At 48.0% G+C, this 12,647-nt stretch overlaps 1 protein-coding gene across 1 annotated transcript in view; it reads right to left on the bottom strand.

The window, feature by feature from the left end:
* The window catches only part of cpe (carboxypeptidase E), a gene marked incomplete at both ends in the record, with an annotated part of 16,060 nt that extends 4,323 nt beyond the window's left edge, over positions 1 to 11,737 (bottom strand). The window contains 2 exons of the mRNA XM_084454342.1: positions 3,231 to 3,427; positions 11,497 to 11,737. Of these exons, the coding sequence (XP_084310468.1) occupies positions 3,231 to 3,427; positions 11,497 to 11,737 (438 nt within the window). The remainder of the gene's footprint in view (positions 1 to 3,230; positions 3,428 to 11,496) is intronic.
* Positions 11,738 to 12,647: the final 910 nt, after the last annotated feature.

Raw genomic sequence — 12,647 nt, 5'->3', positions numbered from 1 at the left:
TAGGCAGTCTACTGCACTTTTCAGAACATTGATACACTATCCAGCCCAGCTTTCTACATCTAAACCTTGTAAGCTGCATTGCCCCACTAACTGTGAACTCTGCCAAGTACAGTAGAAACAGGGGAAGCTTTGCAATGCCCTGCCAGGTCAAGCAAGCCACCATTAGGCAGTGGTTATGTGTCATTGGCCAGGGGTCTCCTTGCATTTCAAGAAATTAGACAGATACCAGCTGACCTGGACCTGAACAGGCTGGATGATGAGAATGGCATAGAAGCCACACTGATGACCAACAGGGCACAGTGGCACAAGTCCTGTTGAGTAGAAAGGCATGCTCCCTGTTTGCATCCTACCTGACAGGCGGCTCCTACGAGGTGACATGGAGAGGGTCAATGTCGAAACCGTGTAGTCTGACTACGGGAGTTCCACAAGGGCCTGTCCTGGGTCCTCTCCTTTTTTCCTTCTACACTACATCTCTGGGCTCTGTCATTCGGTCGCATGGCTTCTCCTATCACTGCTATGCTGATGACACCCAACTGGTCCTGTCATTTCCCCCTTCTGATACACAAGTGGAGACACGCATAGCTGGGTGCTTGGCTGACATCTGGGAGTGGATGACAACACATAACCTCAAGCTCAATCTGGACAAGACTGATTTGCTGTTCCTCCCGGGGAAGGGCTGCTCCCTGTAGCGGCTCGCATCCAGTTGAAAATCATGGTACTAGCCTACAGGGCAATGAAAGGAACAGCCCCCTCCTACCTCCGGGCCATGGTCAAACCCTACACACCCTCTCGACTGCTACGCTCTGCTACCTCGGGGTGACTGGTTGCCCCGTCACTCCGAGGCCCCTGCGGTTGTTCGACACAGTCACGGCTCTTCTCTGTCCTGGCCCTGCAGTGGTGGAACAAACTGCCCATTGATGTCAGGACAGCAGAGTCACTGCCCATCTTTCACCGCAGGCTCAAAACCCATCTCTTCAAGAAGTACTACCACGATTCTCCCTCTTAAGCACATTGTATTTTAGATTGCTTTTCTTGCACTTTGCCTTCAGCACTAGATTATGCTCTTAGTCACTTGTTTTAGAAAGGAGACGCACTTGTGAGTTCTGGCAAGTAGTAGAACATTGGCTTTTCCTGCTCTCTCATTGTTCCACACACTCACTGGATGTGACACAGTCTCAACATTTGCTGGAAGAGGAAAGAAAACAGCATTGGAGACTTGGAAGGCTCTCCCTGAAGTGACCGAGGCTTTCAATGAGCTCCTGCAGATACAGGGTGATGTGAGTGAGCTGTCCAAGTCACGGTTGGAGCACTTTGTTGATCTGATGTACAGGACGACAGGACAAGTGAAACCACAGAGGTGAGTGAACCTAGAAAACAGCTCTTCAATCAGAAATCCAGAGCTCTGGAGAACATACCGCCAACGAAGGCTGCGCTAGAGCAACACATCAAGCGGGCCACTTGATAAGAGGTTTTCTGATGACTCTCTGTTCTTTGCTATTGTTGTCGTTGTTGTTCTTAAAGCTATTCTCAGTGCCAAGACACATATGGTCAGCCTCCTCGGAATAGAGAACAGACCAGGTGCAAACAGTCAAACAGGCTATAAAGCAAACATTGTATAAGGGCGTAAAGCTAAAGAACTATGTATAGGATCCACCGTGACTATAAAGCTAGCACAAACTCAATGCTATTGGGTCTGATCCGACTACACTGCACTAGGGTGTATGTCTGTGACCAACCAAGGTTCCTGTCTGCTGTTGTGCTCAATAAACCTTGAGTCTGATCTGCAATCCTGTCCGGCGTACTACTTCCTCTCCTCGGCAATTGAATCTTCAATATCAAATCTCCATCATATATCACCACATATCAGGCCAATGTCTGGTGCCAAGCCTTGGAACCTGACCCTCAGCTGCCAAGCCCTTCTGATTGGGGTTGTGTGAAATAAGGAATGGGAAGGCAGCCACTGTGGACCCCCCTCCCTGAAGCCTCACAGAGCTGCTATGAGCTGATCCACTGTGGCTGCAAGAAAGGGCGTACAGCTTGTGCTCAGGAGACTGTTAGGCCAGACTACTAACGTTGTTGTTGGGTAAGTTAAACAGTAGTTAAGGGAAAATGCATGTTTAGCCCTGTTTTAAGGTTACTTATGATCATATACAATGGTTCAGATCAAAACGTTGATAAAACTAGCACTTTTGAGAAAGTCTGATAATTGCTCTACCACCGTTTTGGTCATACAATGGATGTGGATGGGCACCTTGAAAAATCATTCCAAAAACGTTGTTAAACTCTCAATTTCAAAGACAAAATTTCAAAGTTCTTTTTTTAAGGCTTTGTGTTTGTGAGGTGGGTTTGTATGAAAAATGAAACCATACTGACATATCCTATACAGCTGACAAAATATCCGTCTAGTTCCACCTATTAAAGCAATTTCCTGATGACTAGTGAGTTCCACAAGTCTCCTTTTTTGGTATACTGCCTTTGTGCCTGCAAAAAAGTAGGGAGAAAAACCTGTTTTTGACAGCCTGAAATATGTATAGCCTCTGGCAAGTTCCGTAGGTCAATACAGAAGTGGTTCCGCGTCTGAAAACAAATTTAATGGTATATAGAATCACTGGAGAAAGTTATGTGCTTTAGTCATAAAATGCACAATACCTTCCACATATGAGCTTATCTGCCCCACTAATTGAATTGAGAGAGAGATGAGGAACGAGAGAGAGAGAGAGAGAGAGAGATGAGGAACGAGAGAGAGAGAGAGATGAGGAACGAGAGAGAGAGAGAGATGAGGAACGAGAGAGAGATGAGGAACGAGAGAGATGAGGAACGAGAGAGAGAGAGATGAGGAACGAGAGAGATGAGGAGCGAGAGAGGAGGAACGAGAGAGAGATGAGGAACGAGAGAGAGAGAGATGAGGAACGAGAGAGAGAGAGAGGAGGAACGAGAGAGAGATGAGGAACGAGAGAGAGAGATGAGGAACGAGAGAGAGAGAAGAGGAACGAGAGAGAGAGAGAAAGAGAGTGACACAAATATGCATATTGTCAGTAGGCCATTGTCGTTAGCCTGTAAGCCGTTGTCTGCTTCCTCTAAAAATATACAGCCGCCGTTGTCAACGAACGGCTTCGCCTTATACGTCTTATAAACGCCTTATAAACGCGGCGTGCGTTTTTGTATGTGCGTGCCGGCGCAGGTGTGTGTACGCGCACGCGCAGCCGTGCTTGCGTGTGTGTGCGCGTCACCTGCGAGGCGGCCTTCTCGAAGCCGTCGGGGTTCATGGAGGGCATCAGGTGGATGCGCGTGCTGTGGACCAGCTCGATGACCGTCTCGTTGCCCAGCTGATACTGGTTGCACAGGTACTCCGCCAGGTACACCAGCAGCTCCCGGCCCACCGCCTCGTTGCCGTGCATGTTGCCGATGTACTTGAACTCCGGCTCGCCTGGGGGGAGAGGGAGAAAGAAACACACACACACACACACACATCAGGCTACATAATAGGCGCGCACGCATATGTTTTCTCTTCATTTAATGAGAAAACCGCGTAGTTAACTGTCAGATTAACGAGAGAGAGAGTTGCGGACTGCTTGATTCAGCCAAACGCACCTAGCTCAACGGCACGAAACAGCCGCATGAAAACCGCCCTCGAAACAGCTTTTACCACCTGAAGACTAGAGCGTTTTTAAGCACCCGGAGAAAAACGCAACCTTGGAGTCAGTAGGCGTCTGGGGAAAAGTGTCGCTGGAAAGAGCAGCTCTCGTTTCCTCAGACGTGCTGGGGAGAAGGTCACCGACAGAGAAATGTGATTCTCAGTGGAGATTACTGAAAGGGTAGGTGAACACACACACACACACACACACACACACACACACACACACACACACACACACACACACACACACACACACACACACACACACACACACTGCCAGGAGGGCGTGTAAAATACATTTTCAAGATGTTTCTTTAAAGTCGCACTGAAATGAAAAAAGCATTCTGTCCCATTTTGGTTCACATAATTGGTCATAGTGTTCACCTATTCTTTTACACCTATGTTTTTATTATAGTCATTCCAGCATTATAATGTGTCTACGGTCAAATAATTCATGTTATTCAAAGTATGTTGTCTTGTTATGGAAATAAGGCCATTTAAGGGCAGCACATATTGTAGGTCTACAGTATAATGTACATATATATATATATATATATATATAGAAATAAGTATTGAACACAACATTTTTCCCAATAAATGTATTTCCATCGGGGAAATAAATACTGAATAATAATAATGAATAATAATAATGAATACTGAATACTGAATACTGCGATTAGTTACTTCATACAGAAAGCGCCTTGAAGCTGTCATTACAAACAAAGGTTTCTCCACTAAGTATTGAATTAATTTCAGTTAATGTGTTCAATACTTTTCCTGTTTCATTCCACTTTATTACACATAACTTTATTTACATATGGACTTTAATGTTTAGATTTTTAGACTGGATTTCTTGACTTAATACCAAAGTCTGGTGCAAATTTCACTTGAATGGCCTCATTGTAAATACATCTATTGGGAAAAATGTTGATGTGTTCAATACTTATTTCCCCCACTGTATATATGACAACTGCGTAGGCTATTGATGAGAGATATGGTTCTCCGTACAGATTGAGGAGAATCGTATTTCACAGTGAAGACGAAAAAACAAGATGGTGGACTAAATAATGAAGTCTCCAGGCTCCTTTTCATCCTCTCTTGCCATGAGCCATCTGTTAAATATACTGTACCAATTAGCCTTGTTAGTTTCTCTCTCATCTCTCCCTCTCTTTCAATCAGTTACATTTCCTTAAATAACCCTTATTAAACAACCTACTCTGCATGTAAATGGTCTGTTTCATCCATTCTAAATTAACTCAGAGGAAGGAGAAGAGGAGAAAGGAGGAAGGGACGCCATGCTAGAGCATCGGGACGCTGACGGAGAGTTCCAGATCTATGGATCTCACCCCTGGTCACCTGACCCATTAACCAACCAGGGAGAAGCATCTCCCGGGAGGCGGGCCCCCAGGGCAAAGCGGAACACTAATGAACAAATTATATGATTAGAAGACACACTTATACTCAGGCGCTCGCACACACACACACACACACACACACGTAAACAGAAAGGTCATGTTGAGTGAAATTTGCAGGATGAAACTAACACTAGACACACACACACAATCACGCACACACGCGAGCACGCACGCGCACACACACACACAAACACAAACACGCACATACACACACACACACACACACACACACACACACACACACACACACACACACACACACACACACACACACACACACACACGCAAGCTAAAGATTGGAACAAAGAGAGAAAGCCTGAGGGGTCCTGAGGTTCTGGCCAAAGCACATTCAGTCATTTTTGCTAATAGTGTGTGTGTGTATATTCATTTTACCCTTTGATGTATGTTGGAAATGACCACAGGAAGCATTCAAGTGTTCAGGGCACACACACACACACACACACATCTGCAAAGGTTATTTTTAAATGCTAGAATCTGGTTTCTCTCCCCTGACTGCTGCTAAAGACTTCAAGACTATACAATTAAATCTCCTCAAATGGTTTTAACAGGCAAATACACCACGAACTTCGCAGGCCCCGATAGAGCTGTCAGCTACACGCACGCGTGAACACACACACACACACACACACACACACACACCCACCCACACACACACGCGCGCGCGCGCATATACGCTTTGATGTTATATTAAGTTAAAGCAGAGTAACTGAACACAAGCCCTTCTGCAGATGTTCAACATCAAGAGCCCTTCTATTCTCCTCAAGACACATGTTGAACTATGTGTGTGTGTGTGTGTGTGTGTGTGTGTGTGTGGCACAGTCTATTCATTACAGCAATAGATGCATGATTCTTCTGACATCATCTCCCCTGCAGCGAAGTGTGTATACGTGTGTCTATGTGTGTGTGTGTGTGTGCGTGTGCGTGTGTTTTTGAATATGTGCAGGGAGAACAATAGAATGCAAGCATTAACTCATGTGCGTTCACTTATAGTCAAATGAAACATTTCTGACAAACACAGGGATTTACACACACAAACACACACACACACACACACACACACACACACACACACACACACACACACACACACACACACACACACACACACACACACACACACACACACACACACACACACACACACACCTGGCTGTTATTTAACCCAGCATAGATAGACTGACTGAGAATTGTGACTTAACAGGACCATTAATAGCATGGTGTGTGTGTGTATCTAGACCACTGTCCCCTGCAGCAAAGTTTCTAGGCCATGATATAGACTACTGTGACAGTGAGACACGCACATGCACACACACACGCGCGCGCGCGCGCGCACACACACACACACACACACACACACACACACACAATTTTCATCGAGACCCAATGTCAGGAATGACGCATCAACAGACCCCCATTTTCTCTCTTTCACTCACTCTCACACACACACACACACACACACACTGACGGGAGCAAGAAATTCCACATCATCGTCAATCTGTTTATGCAATCCCGCAAACCGGCTCCAGAAAACACACACACAAAAAGTAGCCCTGCCACTGGTCCGATCGGCCACGCCTCCTCCCACTCCCTTCCCAGCCAATCAGGACCTCCGTGATCACCACGTCCACGACACAGACCGAGCAAAGCGCTGACCTCAGCCGTCGCTGGCGAGGGCCACTCTGTTTCCATTCACTCTGACGTGCTATTGGATTATATTATCCAAAACTATTCAATTTTACTGCTTTTGTATCCGCTGTTTTTATCAATTCCTGTAATCAGGTTAAGAAAAAGAGACTCAGTGGGATTCTCCGTGGGACTTCCCCGTGGGACTTCCCTGCTCTGGGAGAAGGGTGATGAGGGGCCATGGCTTCCTGTGGCACCTATGGCCACTGCAGTGGCGTTTCTGGGAAGAGGTCGCGTCAGTTTGAGCCTATTGACGGTCTCTCCGGTCGATCAATAGGGGGTGGGGAGATCAATATGGCTTCCTCCCGACGACGTGGACGCTGCGGGGGAGGGGGGGTTACCAACGCCGTTAAAGGCCTCTCTGTCACCATGGAAACAGGTGACAGGTGCAGGGGCTTAGGGGGGGGGAAATTAAACTTGGAAACACGCATACGCACGCACAAAAAGCACGTTCCACACAAACGCACTGCAGGAAACATAACCACACACACACACACACGCTCTCGCGGGCAGCGCCATCCTTAATGCGATGACTCACTCATTAAGCGAGCTGTCTGTTTGCTCGGAGGCGCCGGGAGCAGGCGTTATCACCAGCTGACCTGATCGCCACCTGTCTAACGCCATCGCAGGCCCTCTCGCGGGAACTGCCACGTCGCCCGGACCCCAAGATGGCCTCCCTTATCGCCCGTTTATCACCGGCCGTGACGAGGGGGGAGCGCCGTGACAAAGCTCTCTTCACAGTGGTGGAGCAACAAGAACAAAGCGGGTACAAATATCAATGAGGGTTGCTAGGTTTCAACCAAGCCTCGGAATTAAATTTGAGTCACGCACACAACCACACACGCACACACACTCTCTCTCTCTCACACACACACACACACTCTCTCTCTGTCTCACACATACACACACACACACACAGACGCACGCTGAGCATTGACAATCCCTTGAGCAGAAGGATAGATAATAGTGAAGAATGACTCACGGTTCTGTCTGAATAGAGCAGAGGAGAGCAGAGGTGTTACATCACAGAGACAGCATGTCTCACTGTCTCACACCCCCGTCATACGTGTAACACAGTAACATACAGTAACATACAGTACCTACACTACAATGCTTGATTGAATACTTATTAAGATACAGATAGAAGACAGATTGAACTAGGTATATGGAACACCGAAAGAGGAAGGAGAGAGAGAGAGAGAGAGAGAGAGAGAGAGAGGGGGGAATGAAGGAGAGGAATAAGTGAGAATCAATCGCAGGGGGTGGGGTGGGGGGCAGAGACGTGGAAGGTGAGGAGAGAAAGACGGAGGAGGTGGAGGAGAGAAAAGAGGGAGGGAGGGAAAGTGGGATGTTGCTTTTCCTCTGATGTATAATAGATGACCCTCTGGCTGCTGCCCTGGAGGGAGGCCTCCCTCCCTCCCAATGTTCCCTCCATCTCTATTTCCCTCTGCCCATCTCTCTCTCTCTCTCTCTCTGGTGTTTTTCATCCCTCCCTCCCTGTCTCTTCCGCTGTGAGGAACAGATCAGCGCTGCACTGCGACCACGCCTCATGAATCACATCCATCTCTTCTCTATTTGTTTTCTCTGCCTCCCTCTCTCCACTCCTCCATATCTCTCTAATCTGATTTTGGAGTTTCGGATGCGCCATCTCTCTCCAGCCCAGTGTCACACACATCCATGGTCACACACCTGAATCGTCGCCATCTGTCGTCAATCAAGATTTGATTCAGGTGCGTCGTTGTGCTTTTGGACCAACACGGGCCCTAATTAGGCTTCCTGATTCTCCACCCGGAACAGCTGTGCACCAGGGAGTGGTGGAGTTGACCTCACAAAACGCGGCATCATAGTTAGCGGACAGGAAGATTATCAGCTTGTTTAAATGCTTTGTTTTCTCATTTACATGCAAAGCAAGTAGTGTTCTAGCCTTTTCATCGGCAGTGAAAATGACTCCCAAGATATGTATAGCTGTCACAGTGCAAAAGAACCCAACTGAATAGGCTGCCTGTCTTGATCTGATACCAGTATAACCATAAACTTTGTTTTGTCTTCATTAAGTACCATGCCATATTCATCACAGTATTCCTGTAAATATTTCAGCTTCACCCTTAATCTTTCTCTTGATGTTGCTAAAATAACAGTGTCATCCATTAACATGAGTACATGAAGCCATTCTAAAAGTCCATCATCTCCACATTGTTTTAACTTTCTGATAAGAAAGTCTGACATGTCAACAAACGATACAAATAGGAAACAGGATGTGGGATATACATGCGTGTTAAGAGAAAGATTAGATACTTCCTGTCTAGTCTGATTATCTACTGCTGCTACTATTTCTCTCTCTCACACACACACACACACACACACGCACACAAACACACAATGCAGAGTTGCTATAGTGGTAGACCTCCTATTTCTCTGGTTGCATAAGAGAGACATGTCAGATACACGGGAGCCAGTGCTCTAGTACGGTCCTGGTTTAAGCGTGGGCCTACACACCAACCTATCCCCCAGCTCACACACACCCACACACACACACACACACACACACACACACACACACACACACACACACACACACACACACACACACGGAGTCTGCGGACCTTTCAAACCTACTAAATCAGTCCATCACCGCGACCTTCTACTCCTGTCATTACGGAGTGGCCCGAAGTGAATCAGCGGAGCTAATTAGTGTGTTTACACACTCTGCACAGAGAGAGTGACAGATGGCCGCTCGGTGACAGACGCCAGTCGGCTCCGGCTCCTCCTCCTCCTCCTTCTCCCCCCCCCCCCTGGTCCAGGCCAGCCAACCGCGCGGCCACAGCCGGGAGGCTCATCGCCCCCGCTAAGCCGATCTGTCGCCACGGCGACTCCTGTTTAAGCCTCACCTTAAAAGTTTCGGCACCTCGAGGGGAGGGGGGGGGGGGCTGTAATGTAGGCCGCCTAGGCCGTAAGCAAACAGAGCAGGACATCATTCAGGTCAGGTTGGTTTATCACTCTCTCTCTCTCTCTCTCCTCCCTCTCACTCTCTTTTTCTTTTAAACCCTCTCCTCCCATAGGGCTGCTCTCTGTCTCCTCCCACCTTCTCTCCTTCTTTCTCTCTCCTCTCTCCCTCCATCTCCTCATCTCTCCCTCTCTATTGCTCTCTCAGGGTGCAGGAGGTGGGATTAAGGGATGTGCGTGTGTGTGCGTGCGTTGCCCCTGGAGACCAGCCGGGGGCAGGGCTAACAGAGCTGGGATGGAAACTCATCTGGTAGTAATAAGGATCCCCACTGCTACCGTGACTCATGTTGGCTAGCGCCCCCACCAGCACCCCCCAACCATTACTGGTCTGTTTAGAACAAGTACACCGTCGACGGCCTCGCTCGGCTCGTAATCACACACACACACACACACACACACACACATACACACACACACACACACACACACACACACACAGAGTTATTTCAGCCTCTGCTCTGACTAGGCCTAATAACAGATGAGTAAGTATTTGGTTCCATAAGAAGAAAGGGAGGTGCGGGTTTTAAAGCCCGAGGCGGAGGTGTCGTCCACCCGGTGATATTCATGAATGGACCATTTATCGATAAAGATCTTAGTGCATGCCCTGTATAACAGTAAGTATAAACACTCTCTTTCACACACGCGTGCACACATACACACACACACACACACACACACACACACACACACACACACACACAAATACAACCAGAGCTATAGGCTACACCCTTGCAAGGCAAGTCACACATTTAGCCTACCCTAACTCAAGCAAGTACATGCACACATGGCAAGTCAACTTACTTAAGCCATATTGAGTCGTGGGGATAACCCAGGTCTGGTGACAGAGAGTTATCTGCAGTGCGTTTTTGTAGGCCTACACCTCACCTGTAGTAGGACTTATAAACACACACACACACACACACACACACACACACACACACACACACACACTCACACACACACACACACACACTCATCACATGCTCCCCCTGTCAATCGGGGCAGCGCAGGGCACGCCCATCATTTACAGTAGGCCTATACATCCTTTTGGCACGTAGGCTACACTGATGTCGCTGCAGGTGAAGGGAACACTAGACCCTGTTATAACCATACACACTACCAACGGATCAATATTCTGGCCATTATGTATCATGTCAGTGTATGTAGTTTATCCTTCAAATCGGTTTGATTTAGACTACTCCATTCCTACGTGGGTTTTGTTCGTGACTGTCAGTTGTCAAGCCACTCGCTCGGTGCGCAGTTGTAACGGTGCAATCGATCTCACGGTTAATTCTCTAACGGCAGGTTCCGCCGACAGCACCGTTCTCAGCATCACGACTCTGCAAGAGCATTACGGAGATTTTCATCATCGAGCAAAATGGCGGCGTCGCCTGGCTGTTCCAACAACCTACACCCTGTAACTGGCACTACTGTACACTCACTGCGGCCCTCTTACGCACAAACATGGCACACCTGCGCTTTTATATACAGAGCTACGAAGTACATCAATACACATTTAGGCTATCTATAAGGACAACTGATGGATTTTAATGTAGTGTCATCACTTTAACCGTCCGCGCTATCCAACACAACCGCATAATTGAGTGATTGATGTAGCGCAATCGTACGTGATGAGTGTGTGTCATCGACGCGGCGGAGATAGCTGTCCGCGCGCGCGCGCGTGTGTGTGTGTGTGTGTGTGTGTGTTGGGCGAGGGGGGGGGGGGGCTTCACTGACCAGGCTCGTGCGTCCCGGGGTTGTCTGACATCTCCAAAACGAGCAGCTCGCGGCCCTCGAAGCTCTCGCCGATGGTGTAGATGCGCGTAATGGACGGACACTGCAGCCACACCGACACCAGCGCCTTCCGAAGCTCCTCGTAGCGGTGGTACTCGAACGAGATCTCCCCATCATCGGCCCCGTTCACCGCTGCCAGGGCCGCCAGAGCCCCGAACAACACTAACGTCGCGAACTGCTTCATTCTGATCCGTCTCCTCTCTCTCCTCTCTGTGTCTGCTGCTGCGTGCGGCTTGGTCGCCTTATCTCTGCACCGTAGCCTCGCTCTCTGGGCTATAAATATCTCTCTTGTCTGTTGATCCTCTCTTTCGTCCTATGAGATGCGCGGCTGTACTGTACCTGAGCTCTCTCTCTCTCTCCTCTCCTCCCTCTATCTTCTCAGCTCAGTGACGCGCGCTGACTGGGGGAGACGGACCCTGAGAGGCGTGGCTTTGCTGCAGAGGGAAGAGAATGGACTTCATGCACGGACACGGATGCGCCATCTCTCTCCAGCCCAGTGTCACACACACCCATGGTCACACACCTGAATCGTCGCCATCTGTCGTCAGTCAAGATTTGATTCAGGTGCGTCGTTGTGCTTTTGGACCAACACGGGCCCTAATTAGGCTTCCTGAACAGCTGTGCACCAGGCGCCCTCTGCCCAGGTCTATGGACAAGGATGCTATGCTTGAAACATCCAGCGGGCACAGGGACATCATTTGGATATTCATTCTAAAAGAAAGCTATATGCATCATCCTCTAAAAGCCATAATCTGAAACTCTCTTAAATCCCTCAGAGGTATCTATGCGTGTTTAGGTTACCCCACTATTACATCGAAGGAGAAGAAAAAATACAATTATGGATAATGAATTGAGTCCAGAAACCTTTATTTCAACATCATACTTGTGGAGGGGGTTTATTTACAAATTCAAAGACATTTTATTCATGGCATCTTTTTCTTTTCGAAAATAACTGTTTCACATTCTATTACATTCTGTAATAAACACAATAAAGAACGGCTCAACAAAATCCTCAAGGCCCAGATTTTCTCCACCCAGGACTTTAGAGCAATTAAGTTTCTGAGAAAAGTTGAAGTGCTTGTTTTCTCAAATGA

This window comes from Borostomias antarcticus (assembly GCF_949987555.1).
Source record: "Borostomias antarcticus genome assembly, chromosome: 20".
Classification (NCBI taxonomy): domain Eukaryota; kingdom Metazoa; phylum Chordata; class Actinopteri; order Stomiiformes; family Stomiidae; genus Borostomias; species Borostomias antarcticus.
The sequence above is the reverse complement of the archived record's forward strand: the minus strand, read 5'-3'. Positions and strand labels throughout refer to the sequence as shown.